The sequence below is a fragment of the Microcaecilia unicolor genome, chromosome 3 (assembly GCF_901765095.1).
Source record: "Microcaecilia unicolor chromosome 3, aMicUni1.1, whole genome shotgun sequence".
NCBI classification, from domain to species: Eukaryota; Metazoa; Chordata; class Amphibia; order Gymnophiona; family Siphonopidae; genus Microcaecilia; species Microcaecilia unicolor.
The window spans coordinates 318,003,426-318,021,338 of NC_044033.1; the positions used below are offsets into that span (position 1 = coordinate 318,003,426).

Consider the following 17,913-nt stretch of genomic DNA (forward strand, 5'->3'; position numbering starts at 1 on the left):
TTAATGTAATCCTCTTTGATTTAAAGTGGGATATAAATCCTTGAAATAAAATAAAATAAATAAACCTCAGGTTTCTGTGGTGATTTCTAGTGTCTTTAATTCTCTGTGGAGATTGAAAAGACTGAGGTCTTTTTTTTTTCTAACTCGCTTTATCGCTCTTTAGTGCTATATTACTGTAATGTTTACTCAGGCCTAAAAGTCTCTCATATCAAAAAACTTCAAACAGCTCAGAATACTGCGGCTCTTCTTGTACGTAAAGTCCCTTGATACACCTCTTTTAATCAAACTGAACTGGCTTCCAATAAATGCAAGTTACCTTTAACTATGTATACTTGTTTATCAAATTTTATTTGGTCTTTACCTGACTATATGCAATACTTGTTAGAATTACCTTTACATAATGCTTATCCGATGTGAGAGACCATCTCCTCCTCCATTTTCTGCATTATAAAAATCTTCTTTACAGATCTATTCATGATGCAAGCTTCACATACCAAGCTATTAAAAAATGGAATTGCCTACCAAAGCCACTCAGATATGTTACTGACTACTTGAAATTTTGTAAATTGTTGAAAGCATTCTTATTTACTAATTTCTCACCACTGTTGGTGATTGCTATTCTTTTAGTTAATTTGTTATTTCAAAATGAGTCATGTTATTCTTTTATTTATTTCAAAACTAGTAAAAGAGGCCCGTTTCCACGCCCCCCTCCCTACCTCTCCTCCGAATTCTAGACCCCCTCCCCTCTGAGTTCCATACCCCCTGCCTCCCTCCCTCCCTCCCCCTCTCCTCCGAGTTCCAGCCCCCCTCCCCTCTGAGTTCCATACCCCCAGACATCACTCCCTCCCTCTCCTCCAAGTTCCATGCACCCCTCCACTTCGAGTTCCAGGACCCCCCTCCCCTTCAAGTTCCACACCTCCCCTCTCCTCCGAGTTCCAGAACCAGAAGGGGGGGGGGGGGGAGAACATCCTGCAACTCTGAGGAGGGACGTCCTGCAACTCGAAGGGGAGGGGGAAGGGCCGTCCTGCAACTCAAAGGGGAGGGGGCGTCCTGCAACTCGGAGGGGAGGAGAGGGAGGGAGGTAGGGGGCATGGAACTCGGAGGGGAGGGGGTGATTCTCTACTCACCTCCGCTGGCTGGTGCTGGCTTCCCTTGCCTCTCACTGATCCGCCCTCTGACGTCATTGCCAGGGTGGACCAATGGGAAGTGTGTTACGAATCCAGGTATCCAGACAGAGGTGCAAATTATTATATAGGATGAGTCATCCTACTGATTGGATGTTTTTACCTATTATTGTTTTATATTTTCGTTATAGTTCTCCTGTTGTAAATTTGCTTTAAAAGCTTTATGTAAGCCACATTGAACCCAAACTTGTTTGGGATAATGTGGGGTACAAATGCCATAAATAAACAAAAACTCCCTCACTACTTCCAAATACCCCAGACTTTGCAGTGTGGAACCTTTTAGATGTGTAAACTGAATCCATTAGGTGCCATACCACAAAAGAACAGATCACTGCAGGTCATCCACCTACCAACTGTGTTGGGGTTCCACATTGTCCGTCTGATGAGATGGATAGTTTGTTCACCTAAAAACACAGGAAAGATTCATCAGACTCAGTGATCACTGTGCTGTCTGTAAGACTTCAATGTAATGGCCTAAGATTGCTTCCTGCATCAGCCCGAGAACTAGACAAGGGTACTTTCTATAACTCCCTACAACTGCTCCAGCACCCCACATAGTGATAAAAAATTTCCTTTACTTTTCAACTTGTGTGATAGAAAGTCACTTTTGAAAGGAAAATCATACATTAAATCACAATTACAATTTATTAGGGCTGTACATTTAATACGTTAACATGATTAACGTGTTAAATGTTCAATATACATTAACCATTTTAACGCATATTAACGGCAGGTCTCACCTTCATTTAGAATTGCTCTATTTTCCTCCCCACCATAAATTTTCTGCTGCTTTTCTCACCTGCTGTAGCGCTGAAGTTCAGCTGAACCATGCTGCTTCTCTCTTTGTTCTAAGCCTCTCCATAGCATCCCGCCTCCTCTAAGAGAACTTCCTGTTTCCGGGTGAGACACTACAGAGAGAGGCTTGGAGCGAAGGAAGCAGCAGCATAGTTCAGTGCTGCAGGTCGGAGGGCCTAGAGGGAGAGATATGCGGACTGCGAGAGAGAGCGAGAGGGTTAGAGAGAGAGAGATGTGTAGACCATGGGGAGGGTTTAGGATTTATTTACCACCTTTTTGAAGAAATTCACTCAAGGCGGTACTGGAAATAGGGGGTGGTGACCGTGGACAGGTGGGAAGGGAAGAAATGGTGACCCATGGAGGGGAGAGGAAGAGGGCAAGGGGAGAGATGAGAGAGACTGGAGGAGATGGTGCCCCTGGGGAGGAGGGTGGCAAGTCTATTCACTGTTTCTTTTTTTTCTCCTCCTTCACTTCCTACCCTATATCCATCTTTCACATTCAACTTTCTTCTATTTTTCTTTCTTCTCAAATCCATCTATCTAGTTTCCATCTCTTCTCATGGAAACCATATAGATTTGAGGAGAAAGAAAAATAGTTGAATGTGACAGATGGATACAGGGTAGGAAGTGAAGGAGGAGAAAAAAAAACGTGAATAGACATGAGGCCCTAGAAACAAAGTTCAGAGCACAGAACTGTGCTGACAGCACATGGAAGCAGATGATTACAAAGACAAAATGACTACAACAAAGATAAGATAAATGATTTTATTTTTAGTTTAGTAATTGAAGAGAGAGAGATTAGGACTGTGGCAAGGGAGGGGGTTTGGGAATACAGAATTTACATCTGTTATCTATATATTGCACTGTATAGGAGGAAATGTGAGGGAGGCATTTTATGTGATTAATTGTGCAATTAAAAATTGTAATAGCGGAACATTTTAATCAATATACAGCCCTACAATTTATACAATGAGTCCATTATTTGGAGGACCCAAGAACCAAGCTACTGGGAGATATCTAGTGGCTATATAAGAAAATACTAATAAGAAAAGGAACAGAAGATAATTTTCACTTACAAATACCTATTCTTCCCAGAAAACTTGCTATAATCCATTGGTTATCATAGAAACACCTTGACCTAACAAAAATTTTAATGGAAAGAATCCATTTCTGGGTCCCTGACTCTTCCCCCCCCCTCCCAAAACTCTGGTCTTGCCGCTGTTTCTGCCTAGCTCAGTAACAATGGCCTGTTTCTCAGCCTCTCAAAATGTGAATCCATCATCTTCTCCATTCCCTGCTCTACCATCCCTGCTCCTCCCATCAACAACCATCCATTGTGCTTCTGTGACTCAGTACGAATTCTTGGTGTTATACCTGATTCAAAGCTCACATTTACACCCCAGATCAATGTCGTGGTCTGTTCTTCCTTCTTCACCCTTCACCGCATCTGCTCTATTTGTTCCTCTCTTTCCCCTCAATCTCTTTGCACTCTTCCCCTTGCCCTGGTGATCACTCTGATTACTGTAATTCTCTTTATGCTGGTTTTCCACTACACTCGCTGAAACATCTTCAACTAATCCAATCGACAGCCGTTAAACTCATTCACCATGCACACTGTTTTGATCGTGTCACCCCTCTCCTCCACCATGAACACTAGCTGCCCGTCTCTTCCCGTCTCCACTTCAAAATTCTTATGTTGGTTTTCAAATGCCATCCTCCCTCTGCCCCAGCCTATTTAAACAAACTTCTGACCCTTTATACTCCTTCCCACCTTCTCCGTTGTTCCACTGTTAATCTACTTTGAATTCCATCTCCCTCTGCTCTACATTTGACTCTCTCCCATGACACCGCATTTAGTTATCTAACATAAACACAACACCACAGTTTACATTCTGATATCTACCTTTCAGTTCTATGCAGATTACAAAAACTAAATCTGAAAATTACCAGAGTAACATTACATTATGAAAAAAATAAAATTCCCTTTAAAAATTTACAATAAAATCAATAAAAAGGTAATAAATGGCCAATATTCATTAATCTACAGAATTTAACACAAATTTCCTAAACAGGTATGTCTTAATCATGCACCTAAAATGCCTCTAATCTAAAGCAGAAAGCATGAAATTCAAAACAGTTTTATCTAGTCTTGCTGCTTGGAAAACTAAGAGATTCTCCAATAACTTGAGCCTCATTCTACCCTTTAAAAAGGGATAACTGAATAAATTGCAAGTGGAGGAGTAGCCTAGTGGTTAGTGCAGTGGACTTTGATCCTGGGGAACTGAGTTCAATTCCCACTGCAGCTCCTTGTGAATCTGGGCAAGTCACTTAACCCTCCATTGCCCCTGGTACAAAATAAGTACCTGAATATATGTAAACCGCTTTGAATGTAGTTGCAATAGAAATCAAACAAAATAAAACATGGAAAAGAAAATAAGATGATACCTTTTTTATTGGACATAACTTAATACATTTCTTGATTAGCTTTCGAAGGTTGCCCTTCTTCGTCAGATCGGAATAAGCAAATGACATTTGCTTATTCCGATCTGACGAAGAAGGGCAACCTTTGAAAGCTAATCAAGAAATGTATTAAGTTATGTCCAATAAAAAAGGTGGTATCTTATTTTCTTTTCCATGTTTTATTTTGTTTGATTTCTATTGATAACCTTAAGAGTGGACTAACAAGGCTACCACACTCCTCTACTTAATGTAGTTGCAAAAACCTCAGAAAGGCGGTATATCAAGTCCCACTTCCCTTTCCCTCTTGTGTCTCATTGAAGTTGAAAAGACAAAATGATTAGCAAAATATAAGGGAGCTAGACCAAACACAATCTTATAAATCAAACACAAAAATTTGAATAAGGTTCTGATATTGTTAATGCTGATAATAGTTTTTGGTCCTTTTCTGAGGTGGTATTCAAATTTTCTCTACCTCCTACTATGTTCTTTCAATGGATGCAACTTACTCATAGTGTGAAGGCATCTGTTGAGCTGGCATCATTGTCATCTCAGCTGCCTTCTTTATTTGCCAACGCCCAGACACTAGTATTAGCTGGGCACACAGCTTCATCTATTATAAAATTTTTATTAACGCAACACACAACTTCAATACTGCCCTTCAACATAATTGGCAGCTTGATACAGAGTCTGTGGTAGATGAAAATATGTGGTTCTGTTTCTGGTCTAAAGTTATGAAACCTCTTTCCTCTGCAGCGGTTTTGCAGTCTATGTTTTTTTTATATCATAAAACCAATTGGACTCCTCGAAAACTTGCTACTGCTAGCCTGAGCTCATCAGACAAATGTTGGCACTGTTTGCTGCAAGTGGGTACTTTCTCTCATATGCTATATGAGTGTCCTCCGATCTTTCAATTCTGGAAGGCTGTTTGGAATATTATACAAAAACTTTTGCCCATAACTGATGACCTGACTTATTCAATTGTAATTTTTAAGTCCGTTCATGCAACTTTTGATTTGACCTCCCCGCAATCAAAACTATTGGACATTCTCCTCACTATTGCTCAACGGCATATTTTGCAAAACTGGAAAAACGCACAGTTGCTGAATATTCATTTCTGGTGGAATACAGTCCTGCAGCATCAGAAGTTTGAGCTCGCCATGGCTGCGAAAAGTCGGATGATAGTATCTAAGAAAAAAATTTGGTCTATTTTGGACAACTACCTCCAAACTATTCAGGCCACACCTTAAACCAGTACAAAGGACTTATTTGTTAAACACCTGGATGCTTTCCCCTCCTTTTTTCTCTTCTTTCCTTTCTCTTTTTTTTTTTTTTCCTTTCCCACCTGTTGTGTTTCTTGCTTCCTAGGTTTTTCCATCATTGTTTTCCTGTTATTTGTATTCTTTGAAAATTAATAAAATATTTGGAAAATGAATAAGGTTCTGGCATATATTGGTAGCCAGTGACCCTGCATATATATTGGAGAAATATGATCAGATTTTTTAAAAGAGTAAATCAATCCTAAGGCCATGTTTTGAATAGTCTAATTTTGTTAACAGCTGCTTGTAATATCCAAGATAAACATTACTGTAATCCAACAAGCTTATCAATGCTTGTACAATTAAGCAAAATTGATCTTGTTCAAAGTATTTACATACTCTACAAAGTTTGTGCATGGTTAAAAAAGCTTGTTGGATTAATATATTGATCTGTGTCTGTAATGTAAACTTGGAATCCAAACTCCTAAAATTCTAGCACACGTTGAAAACTGATAATATTTTTAACCACTCTTGTCTAAACTTCACTCAAAGCACTGTTAAGTAAAATTTTGGTTTTATTGGTATTCAATTTAAAACTTATGAATCCTCATCCAATTTTCCAATAAAATAACCACCTCCTGGATTACTATAAGTTCTGATGAAACAACTGAATGAATAATAATTAGAATTAGAACTGTTATATCATCTGAATAGATATAACTACAAAAACTTCTCTTTTCTAATTCAAAGCTGAGCGAATGTAGGTAAATATTTAAAAGTAATGGTGTAGTCACATGATGACCAGAGTAGAGACTTGCACGGGAACAGGGTTCGCGGGATTCCCGTGGGGATGGAAGCAGTTCCTGTGCAGTTCCCGTGGAAGTGTATGCTGCACTTGCGCCAGCCTCTCACCTACCGAGTACCAAGTTCTTTGAGTGCTGTCTCCTCCTTGCTTTAACAGCACAGATGTGGAAAGCCTCCATTAAGGAGGTGGTAGAGATACAAATGGTGAGGAAATTCAAAAAGCCATGGGATGAACACAGAGGATCTCTATTTAGAAAATGGAAGTTATTAAAAACCTAAACGTAAATGGCTGAATGTGTGTGGATGTGTCGCGTGACACTTACATGGTGACTCTGGTTGTGATGAACTAGGGCCGATACCGGGAGACCTGTACGGTCTGTCTCATATATGGCAATCTGGTTTTGGATGGGCTGGAAAGGGTTGAGACAGCAACTTTAGTGGTTGGAACATGAGGACAGTTCTGGACAGACTTTTACGGTCTGTGTCCCGCAAATGAGATGAATAGGCTGGAGTGGGCTTTGAGGGCAACTCCAGCAGTTGGAACATAAGGATAGGGCCAGGCGGACTTCTATGGTCTATGTCCCAGAAACGCCACAGAAAGACCATAATCAAGTATATAATATCGCATTCATTGTTGATTTAATCATGAATTGATAATGATTGTGACTATTGGGCAGACTGGATGGACCGATCCGATTTTTATCTGCTGTCATTTACTATTACTATTAATCCTCTCTGCTTCCAGGCTGATGTGCAGACCTCAGCTCTGACATAAGCATGAGCATCAGATGTCACCTGACCTACTGGCGCATGCATGTGGTGATCTCTTAGCACACAGTGCCAGTGAAATCAGAGAAGTCTTATATGTGCGCACCAGAGTGTTCCAACTTCTGTTCCTTCTTTGCCTGCAGTGCTGCGGCTCAAACCCAGAGACAGAGAGCTGACAGGAATTTTTTTTAATGTACCATTAAATTCTTGTGGATGAGGACAAGTTAAATTCTGGCGGGGATGGGCAAGATTCCCTATGGGGATGAATGGGGACAGGTTGGATTCCAGTGGGGACGGGTTTGATTTCTGTCCCCGTGCAACCCTCTAGACCAGAGCGTGAGCGTAACCTACTCCGCAAAGGCTCCCTTTCCTATCCCAGCAATTTTTACTTTACTCATGTTTTGCCCCAGGTAGCCTGACAGTGACTGTGGCTACGGTGCTCGGAAGATTGGCGGACACAATTTTGCTCTTTTTGGCACCATAGGGATCGGCGATATCTGCAAAACCTTTCAAAACCTCTGTGGATAAGGCTCATGAGTCTGAAACCTAGATGGCAGCAGAGAGCAAGCAGCCAGTCCTTATGTCTGGTTGAGGTGCTTTGCCACCTCCTCAATGTGTCAAGGTGATCCTGGGGGACAAGCTGTCCCAACTACAATTCACTCTACGTGAAATGAATGAAAAGCTCACAGTGCAAGCTGGAAGGCTCACGGAAGTGGGACATAGATTAACAGCTCAGGAGATGTATGTGGCTGACCTGCGGGGGACAGCCAACAGTGTTGTCGCAGAATCATACCAATCTATAGCAGCACCTGGATGAGCAAGAAAATCGTTCCCTCCACAACAATGTCCATTTGTTGGGGCTCCAGGAGGGGAGGTCATTGGTGATGCTGATCTGTCATATGTGACCGTGAACTATCTGAGAAACTGGCAGAGGGTCAACCCCACTTTTTAATGGAGCGGGCACATCGTCTGGGCCTGCAGATCCAGGAGGGAGGCTGCCTGCATGTAGTGACTGCACGCTTCTTGAATTATGTGGATAAGATAACGATCATTCATGCTTACTGTAAGGTGAAGCAGCTGAAACTACAAGGACATAAAGTGCTCCTTTTTGAGGAATTCTCCATGTGGGTGTCGGCCAAGAGGTACGCAATCGTAGTTTACTACTCCCAACTGGTTAATTGGGAGATCCACTTTGCTATCTGATGCTGTGCTGGTGGGTGAGTAATTAAAGACTTTTAATTCTCTAATTCCTGTTGAATTTTTTGCCTGTAATATTTTGTAACATATTTAGAGAATAGCAAACCAAATGTGCAGCCTAGTACAAATGGTAACCCCGTCGAGCGCTATAATTAACAAGATTTTATAGTTAATATAATGTAGTCCAGAAATTGTCCTGAATGAGGGCAGATCAAGAATAGTGCTAAAAGAGTAAGAGAAGAGAAAGCTGTCTGATCAAAGCTAGCCACGCCCATTTCCCCCCTACTTTCACCAAAATTCTACTACTACTTATTTCTATAGCGCTACAAGGCATACACAGCGCTGTACACCATACACAAAAGAGACAGTCCCTGCTCAAAGAGCTTACAATCTAGATAAGACAGGCAGAACAATTAAGGGTAAGGGAATAAAGAGGTGAGGATAAAAAGACAGGGCAAGCGAGCAGTGGTTAGGAATCAAAAGCAGTGGTAAAGAGGTGGGCTTTAAGTCTGGACTTGAAAACGGTCAAAGAGGGGGCTAGACGTACAGGCTCGGGAAGTTTATAATTGTTATTCTGTTATCTTACCACCTTTGACTCAAATTTACTACTTGCCTAGAAAGGCAATCAATGATTTGGATCAACAACAAATGGAACAATCATTGGATGTCTCAGCAATTTTAGAGACTCCGACTGCGGATTTGACAACATCAGCAACTCTATTAATAACCTTGGCATTGTCTATGGATAAAATGTTAATTATGAAAAAATTCTTCCAAAGAAAAGAAAGGGAATTTTTGGGATTCAAAATCTGTATATTCCCAGATGTATCTAAAGACACCCAAAAAAAACGAAGGCAATTTTTATTGTTAAAACCAGGTGTGCTCAAGTTGGGGGCAACTTTTTTCTTACGATATCCTTGTAAGTGTATAGTATACCATCAAGCGGTTAAATATGTGTTTTTTGAATCAGTTCAACTTTCTGAATTTATTACAGCCAGAACTCCTTAGAGGTTAGCTCTGAATGGACTATAGACACAGATATAAGACCGGTTTAATTTTCCTTTGAATTTATTTAATTCTCCAAATAGTTAATCTTGGATCTACAATTGTGGACTTGAGCGTACCCAGTCAAGTAAATGTTTCTTTATTATTGTTATTAAGATGTTATTGATGAAGGTACCTTTTCTTGTTTCAAATATGATTGTTATAAATATTTGAAATTAATAAACAAATTTAAATATAATTGTTATTCTGTTAGGGAAGATATTTTTATGTTATTTGAGCTCTGTTTCAAATCTTAGTTCTCATTTTTTGAATTTTTTCTTTGTTCCTAATGATGTTTCCTTTTTGTGCTCTTTCTGATTACTAAAGCTACAGTCCTTTATAAAAAAAAAAAAAAGAGAGAGAGAAAAAAAAGGCACAGGATTGCTAGAGAATCCGTTCTTTGTGGCCACAGGAGGCTTTTTTTACATCCTTTTTTTTTTTTAATATTTGCTTTCAGGGCTCTAAAACACTAACTAGGGATAAATTTTAGTTAGTTACAGTCAGATACAACTATCTTTTCCAGCAGTTGAAAGAAAAAAAAGCCCCTCTCTTCTAAAACATTTTTCTTTTCCTTCTTGGAGGAATTATCAAACTAAAGAGCACAGGTAAGTTCTTTTCTTTGTTCTTGACTGCATGGCTTGGCCTAAATAAATTGTAGGTGTTTCTTTTCCAGAGGGACAGTGAGCTGTACTTTGTCATGTTTACTTAGCAACATCCTTTGTTTTCAATTCAATATTAGTAATCATTTCAAAGGAAAGTTTAGTGCTCTCAAACAGAAGTGCAGTTTCTATATCCTTCTCTGTGTGAGCTTTGGAATCCTGCATTCCAGCAGTACTGATAAGGATTAAATTACCTTTTGCCTGTAGCAATTAACTGAACACTTAGCTGACCTCTGGTACTGCTTTTGCATCATAAGAGGAAAAAACCAGTTTGCCAAGTTTGCCCTACTCTTTTCAATTGTAATCCTTCTTGCTCAAATCTACTATTTGATAAAATTCATTGTTTCCTTTGTGTATATGATTTCTACATAACTATTTTGTTTTCCTGATAAACTTGTTAATAATTCTACAATTTTATTTTCATGATATTTAAAATATTAGGAATATTTGGTCCACATTCTAGTATGATTTCCCCCTGCTTGATTTAAGAAACGATGAATGAAACATGTACATGTGTGTCCTAAGAATGACATAGTCAGACCAGTGGAACATAAAGAAATATTATTTGTAATATACTCCAGAGCCTCTTACCTGCAGAAATAAAGAATCTCCAAGGAGCATTTAAACAGTACTGTTGTACATTTTTTCCTACTTCTGGAGTAGCTATGCCATGTTATTAATTTGTGCACATAAGAAGTACTGCTAGCTCTAAGAAACAGTTTTGATAATTTATTTTACCATACCAAACACTATGTTTATTTAAAGGTTACACCCAGTACTGAATTCCAATAGCACTATCTGATCTACAACCTCTTGATTCTTTGTCTTTTATTTGTTAGTCTGTCTTTATGTTACTCCTTACATAAAATCAGTATAAGTGATCACTTATGACTTTTTTTCCCAATTTTGTTAGTACAATCAGTACATATAAAAGGTTTCTCTCCTGAATACATATTAGTTGTGTATGCAATATAACAAAAGATTTTCTGCATTTCCTAGTAGGAATGTTAATTATAGCTAAAGTGTACATTCAGTACAAAATTAGGGTCTCTTTTTCTTTAAGATATACTTTTCCATAAAAGATAACTTTTACCTGGATGATATCTTTGCCCCATCTTGATTGTAGAGACATATATACTTCCAGGATTGCTGATTGGGTGATATATGAGGTGGTCCTTTGTGATGGGAAGGGTATATAAGTACCTGCTCATCTAAAGAGACTCTGAAATAGTCCAGATGGCAGGAGAGCCGAGGCTATTTCCAGGGAGAGGTACTCTTCCCCCCCCCCCCCCCCCCAGATAGAAACACTCTCTATAGCTATGAATCTTTCTTTTCATTCTCTCTCTCTGTTCTGTGACCTTTGCATGAAGATCAAACTTTTCTTCCTCCTTTTTCTCTTCTTTATATAATTACTTACTTATAATTACCAGAGGTACTAATGTTATATTTTGTAAGTTTGTTATAACTTGAAACTGATGTCTGATGCTGTGCTGGTGGGTGAATAATTAAAGACTTAATTGTCTGATTCCTGTACAATTTTTTCTATAATATTTTATAAGATTTCGTAAGTTGTTTAGAGAATAGCAAACCAAATGCACAGCCTAGTCCAAAATGGAAAAACAACCCTCTTCTTGTGCCTTCTGGGGGGATCTTTTTTTGTGTGTGTGCATAAATGTTTTTTGGAACAACCAAACCAAGACAATAACAGCCCCATAAAACATTTTCCAGAATTTTTAAAGATATACCCTCATACCCCACTCCACAGCCCTCCCACCCCCCCATCCAAACATATGCAGTAGAAATCCCCACCCCCCCAGACCTGGTGAACTTTTACCCAGGTCTGAGGAACAAACAAGAGGATGAGCAATACAACAAAACTCGACAATTCAAAAACCAGATGAACCTGATGTGACATGGCTAACCAAAAAGGCTCCCAAATGTGTTGAAATCTTGCCCAACAGCCAGGATGAGCCCAGCTTATTCGATGATGTTCTAAAATCATGAGTGCAAACACCATATTGAGCCATTGGGTCACATTAGGAGGATCAGGATTTAACCACTGCAATAAAATTGCACTTTTATCTAAAAGAAACAAACAGAATAGTAAGATACGTTTTACCTTATTAGGATGAACTGAACTGTTGGTATAATCATCCAACAAGAAAATCTGTAGATGCAAGGGCAATCAGAATCCAAAAATATGTTGGACTTGTAGTGAAACTGCTTGCCAAAACTGTTGTATCAAAGTACAGGCCCCAAAACATGTGGCCTCTAGTTGTGAGCATTTGAAGCATTGACTAGTCAGAGTTAAGCCTGCTTGAAAAGTCCGCCAACGAGAAAAGTAAATACGAAATAAAAACTTGTAATGTTACTCCCGATGAACTGCAGAGGCAGGCTTGAATAAAGGCTTACAAATCAATTGTTGAAGCACTGAAAGGAGATCAATTCCCAAGTCACCAGACCAAGCAGCCGCCCCTTTCTGGAAGTTCAAAGAAGGGAGGTCTGCATGAAGGACCATATTTAAAAAAATAAATAAGACTCTCTGCGTGATAGCACTCCCCAATAGAAAGGTCTCCTCAACTTCTTCAGTCTCATCATTTGTCAATGCACCTGCAAATATGAAAAACAGCTAGCTGGAGAAAGCCTCCGGGGGATCTTAAGGTAATTTCTCTCAATGTCAATGGGATCCATTCCCCTTTCAAGTGTACCTCACTTACCTAAGGCAGCGGAAAGCAGATGTGGCCCTCCTTTAGGAAATTCACTTGTCGGAGGTGGAACATTGGAAATTGCGCAGGCAGTGGGTGGGGGAGGTCCTTTCCTCTACTTTTAATAATAGGCAGAGAGAGGTGGCCATTTTGTTGAGGACAGGACTGGCACGATCATTGCATAAGGTTCCAAAGGGCCCACAGGGGACGGTGGTTATGGCCCTGGGAGAACTAATGGGCCATAAGGTCCAGAGCTCTGTAGCATCTATGCCCCTAATATTTATGATCATGCTTTTTTCCCCCGGATAGTGGCCACTGTTTTGCAATATCAGGATTACTAGTTGATCATGGGGGCGGATGGGGGGGGGGGTGACTAATATCACTGCTGCTCCGTTAGTGGATTGTAAACCCCCTAAACCTCCTGGAGCAGGTCATGATCAGAGGGGGGTTAATTTTCTTATACAACTGGGTCGCCTTGATACTTGGTGTACTCTACACTCCACCGACGTGAAGTTTACCTATTTTTCCCAGGTAGGTCAAGTGTATGCTCGTTTGGATTAGAGAGATGCATGGGGATAGAAATTTCACCCATCCCCTGTACTAAAATAACCCAATCTATGCCATTGTTCTGGAAATGAAAGATATCAGAGATGAACATCTCCGAAACCTGACACGGTCCAGTTGATAAAATATTTTTTTTCTACCTTTGTAGTCTGAGCATTTGATTTTTCCATTCGATTTTGTCCGTATCTTCTGATTTTCTCTGGGGGGGAGGGGGGGGGGAGAGAGTTTCCTGCCTTTCCAAGGTCTTCTGTCTATTTAGCATCATTTGTTTCTCCATATCTGCTGTCCATCTTCCCTATGTCCGTGTTCCTGTCTACTCCCTATGGGTCAAGTCCATCTCCCTCCAGCCTTCACTTAGTTTCTCTAATGCTCCCCTTCCCCCAGTCTCTCTGCAGCCCTCCTCTATCCTTCTCGTGGCCCCCCTCCAGCCATTACTCACAGCACTGCTTCAAACTTCTCCTCTTCCTCTGCACAATGATCGGGCTCTGCAGAGACTTGAGCAGTGTGGTGCAGGAAGTTGGGGAGGTCTCACGGTTTGAAGTCCTGGGAGACTTCCCCAACTTCCAGCATTGCGCGGCTCAAGTCTCTGCAGAGCCCAAGGAGTTTGAGGCCGTGCAGAGGACAGGAAGGTAGGCTGGCATGACACTACACTACTGCAGGACTTGCATCCATCTCCATGGGATTCCCGCAGATCTCAATGGGGTCCCCACGGGAGTCCTGTGGTCCTGCTAGCCACGGAATTCATGCAAACCCTGTTCCCATGCAGCTCTCTAGTTTGGATTATTTTGTACTGCTGGTAGCTTCATTTTCTAGCTTACAGCATGTCGATATAGAGCCGGTGATGGTGTCCGATCATGTAGCAGTGGAGGTCTTGTTGCGGCTCTCTGATGTGTTACGGATCAGATCTTGGAAATTTGATCCTTTGTTATATCTTGATCCCAAATTTGTGGCCTTTTTACACAAAGAGTGGCAGGAGTTTTTGAACTTGAATGATACTGGGCAGGTCAATGCCATCACGCTTTGGGAGGCGGCTAAGGCTCCTTTAAGAGGTAGTATTATTTCTTATGTTAGTCATATGCGCAAGGAGTGTGACCGGCAACTACTAGAATTACTGGAACATTTGAAAATGACTCAGCGTAAGCACCAACTCACCTTGGACAAGGCTGATAGGGAGGTTTATGTTAGGATTAGGGGTCAGGTGGATCAGTTTTTGGAACAATGTGCTTCCTCCAGTGTCCTACTAAATAAGTATAAACTCCATAAATGGGGAAATAAGTCAGTGAAGTTACTGGCTAATTTACTTTGTCCAAGTAAGAGCAAGCAGGTAGTTAATAAGTTACGAATGAATAGGTGGGTTATACAGTCACATCAAGATATTGTGTAGGCTTTTATGGAGTATTATCATACTTTATATGCACAGGCACCCCATGATGTGGATGCCTGGGAGTAATTTTTCCAGCAGTTGGATTTGTCTAATGTGTCGGACCCAGAGCGTCAGGTTTTGGATGCTCCTATAATGGTGGGGGATATCAGGGAGGCAATCTCCATACTGAAACTAGGGAAAGCACCAGGCCCTGATGGCTATGGGACCAAATTTTCTAAAATGACGGCAGATCTTATCTCCCCGGTCCTGGAGAGAATGTTCCATGAACAGGCTCAGGAGGAGAAAAAGAGGAAGACAAAAACCTCACGAACAGTGAGCATCCTACAAAAAAGTGCCTCACTTTTTTTGTAGGATGACCAGGAACAGGCTGGTCAGGGTAGAACGGGTGCTTATCAGAATATGCACATATTTTATTGTTCCCCAAGCCCAGTAAGGATTTGGAGCGGGTGGATTCCTATCACCCTCTCTCTCTGATCAAAATTTGAAGATTCTAGCCATGTGATTAGTTCTTCCTCATTTGGTCCACACGGATCAAATGGGCTTTGTACCTGGGCGCTACGCTTCAGTGAATATTATCTGGGCGCTTTTGGCCTTGCATACTATGGGTATGAGCTGCTCTCTTGAGTCTAGGTGCCTAGAAGGCATTTGACTGTGTGGACTGGTGCTATATGCATTGGCTTTTAGAGATATGGGATGGGACCATCCTTTCATTCCTGGATCAGCATCCTTTATGATAAACCAGAGGCACAATTGCTGATGAATGGGGGCCTTATGGAGTCTTATAAGGCAGGGGTGTCCTCTGTCGCCCCTACTTTTTATATTAACCTTGGAACCCTTGGCCCAGAAAATTAGATCTGCCTCGGATATCCGTGGTATTCTCTTGGGGGAGCACGAACAGCGTATTCATTTATTCGCAGATGCTATGCTTATTTTTTTTTTTGGGGGGGGGGGAGGAGACCAGCAAAAGCTCTGCAAACTCATATCGCACTTATTACTTTGGAAGTTTCTCTGGTCTCAAAATCAATTATGATAAATCGGAGTATTTAGGGGGCTGGGGATTGAATGTGCCCCTTCAGTTTGCTGCTGGTTCTTCACACTATTTTGGTATACATCTTACCTCTGATAGCTGCCAGTTGTATCATCTTAATGTTGGACTGCCTCTAGAAAAAATTAAGCAGCTGTGTGACAGATGGAGGGATTTACCTCTCTCTCTTATAGGACAATGTGCATTATTTAAAATGGTCATATAACCTAAGATTATCTATCCCCTCCAAATGAGGAACCCGAATTATAGCTACGTCATGCAAGGTTCCATGTTAGGAGTCACAGACCAAGAAAAGGATCTAGGTGTCGTTGTTGATGATACGTTGAAACCTTCTGCTCAGTGTGCTGCTGAGGCTAAGAAAGCAAATAGAATGTTAGGTATTATTAGGAAAAGAATGGAAAACAAAAATGAGGATGTTATAATGCCTTTGTATCGCTCCATGGTGCAACCGCACCTCAAATATTGTGTTCAATTCTGGTTGCCGTATCTCAAAAAAGATATAGTGGAATTAGAAAAGGTACAGAGAAGGGCGACGAAAACGATAAAGGGGATGGGACAACTTCCCTATGAGGAAAGGCTAAAGCGGCTAGGGCTCTTCAGATTGGAGAAAAGGCGGCTGAGGGGAGATATGATAGAGGTCTATAAAATAATGAGTGGAGTTGAACGGGTAGATGTGAAGCGTCTGTTCACGCTTTCCAAAAATACTAGGACTAAGGGGAATGCGATGAAGCTACAATGTAGTAAATTTTAAACGAATCAGAGAAAATATTTCTTCACTCAACATGTAATTAAACTCTGGAATTTGTTGCCAGAGAATATGGTAAAGGCGGTTAGCTTAGCGGAGTTTAAAAAAGGTTTGGACGGCTTCCTAAACGAAAAGTCCATAGACCGTTATTAAATGGACTTGGGGAAAATCCACTATTTCTGGGATAAGCAGTATAAAATGTTTTGTACTTTTTTGGGATCTTGCCAGGTATTTGTGATCTGGATTGGCCACTGTTGGAAACAGGATGCTGGGCTTGATGTACCTTTGGTCCTTCCCAGTATGGCAATACTTATGTACTTATGGTACCTTTTGGGATGCTCAAAAAGGAAGAGCACTTCTATAAAGGACTTTTGCCATCCTTTTTGTGGAGGGGTAAAGTACCTAGGCTGAGCTACGCTAAACTGATTCTGGACAAGCCTATAGGGGGGCTGTGCGCTCTGGATATTCGTATGTATATAATGGGCATGCATTAATGGATTCAAGAACTCCATAGGGGTCCATTATGTTATGCACCAGTGGAACATGGTACATGAATCCATTCTTTTCTGGTCTGCCTTTCCCAAGGGATTTATAGAGTCACGTTTTTTTGGGTTATAGCCAGTGTAAACAAGACAGGATCATCCATACACGTATACACTGCTTTTATTGGGGGGGCGGGGAGCCTGACAAGGATAGAGAAGAAGAGCGTATTGTATCTATTGCTCAGAAAACATTTATACTCTCTGCCTTGTTGTTGGCCAAGTGGCTGATTATGAAAGTCTGGATTAAGGATACTGACCCAGCACTCCTGCTTTGGACTCACTAGATGACCAGCGTAGGTGGATTTGAACTACGCTCTTATGCATGTGGTACCAAACTCTGGACGAAAACTTACGCTCTTCTTTGGAAAAACTTCTTGTGGTTACATTGCTCATTTGAGCCAGTTGAGAATCAATTTATATAGTTCTCCATCTTATTCCTTTTGGTACTTTTCCAGAAGTTCCTGTGCTGCACTTGTTGGGGTGGGGAGGGGGGAAGTGGATGGTTTACTTGACAGTGTGATTGGTTGAGGTATGTGTGATAGTTTAGGGGCTCTTACAAAATGTTTCATTAAACGACAACCTCTCTATCAGGGTTGTGGCCTCCTGGGATGAAAGACCACTGGGGGGGTGGGGCTGCATTTCTTTGACATTGCTATTATGTTGGGGTATTTTATTCTTATGGTTTTCTTTGGTTCAGTGCTGTACTGTTTTAGTTTATGTATTCGTTGTTGCTCTTGATCAACAGTTAAATAAAGTTTAAAA

General features: G+C 40.9%; 1 protein-coding gene across 1 annotated transcript in view; it reads right to left on the minus strand.

Moving 5' to 3' along the window:
- Nucleotides 1–17,913, minus strand: part of PRR13 (proline rich 13) — a 44,255-nt gene that overhangs the window by 18,256 nt on the left and 8,086 nt on the right. The window contains exon 2 of the mRNA XM_030198362.1: nt 1,535–1,588. Within this exon, the coding sequence (XP_030054222.1) occupies nt 1,535–1,556 (22 nt within the window). The 5' untranslated portion in view covers nt 1,557–1,588. The remainder of the gene's footprint in view (nt 1–1,534; nt 1,589–17,913) is intronic.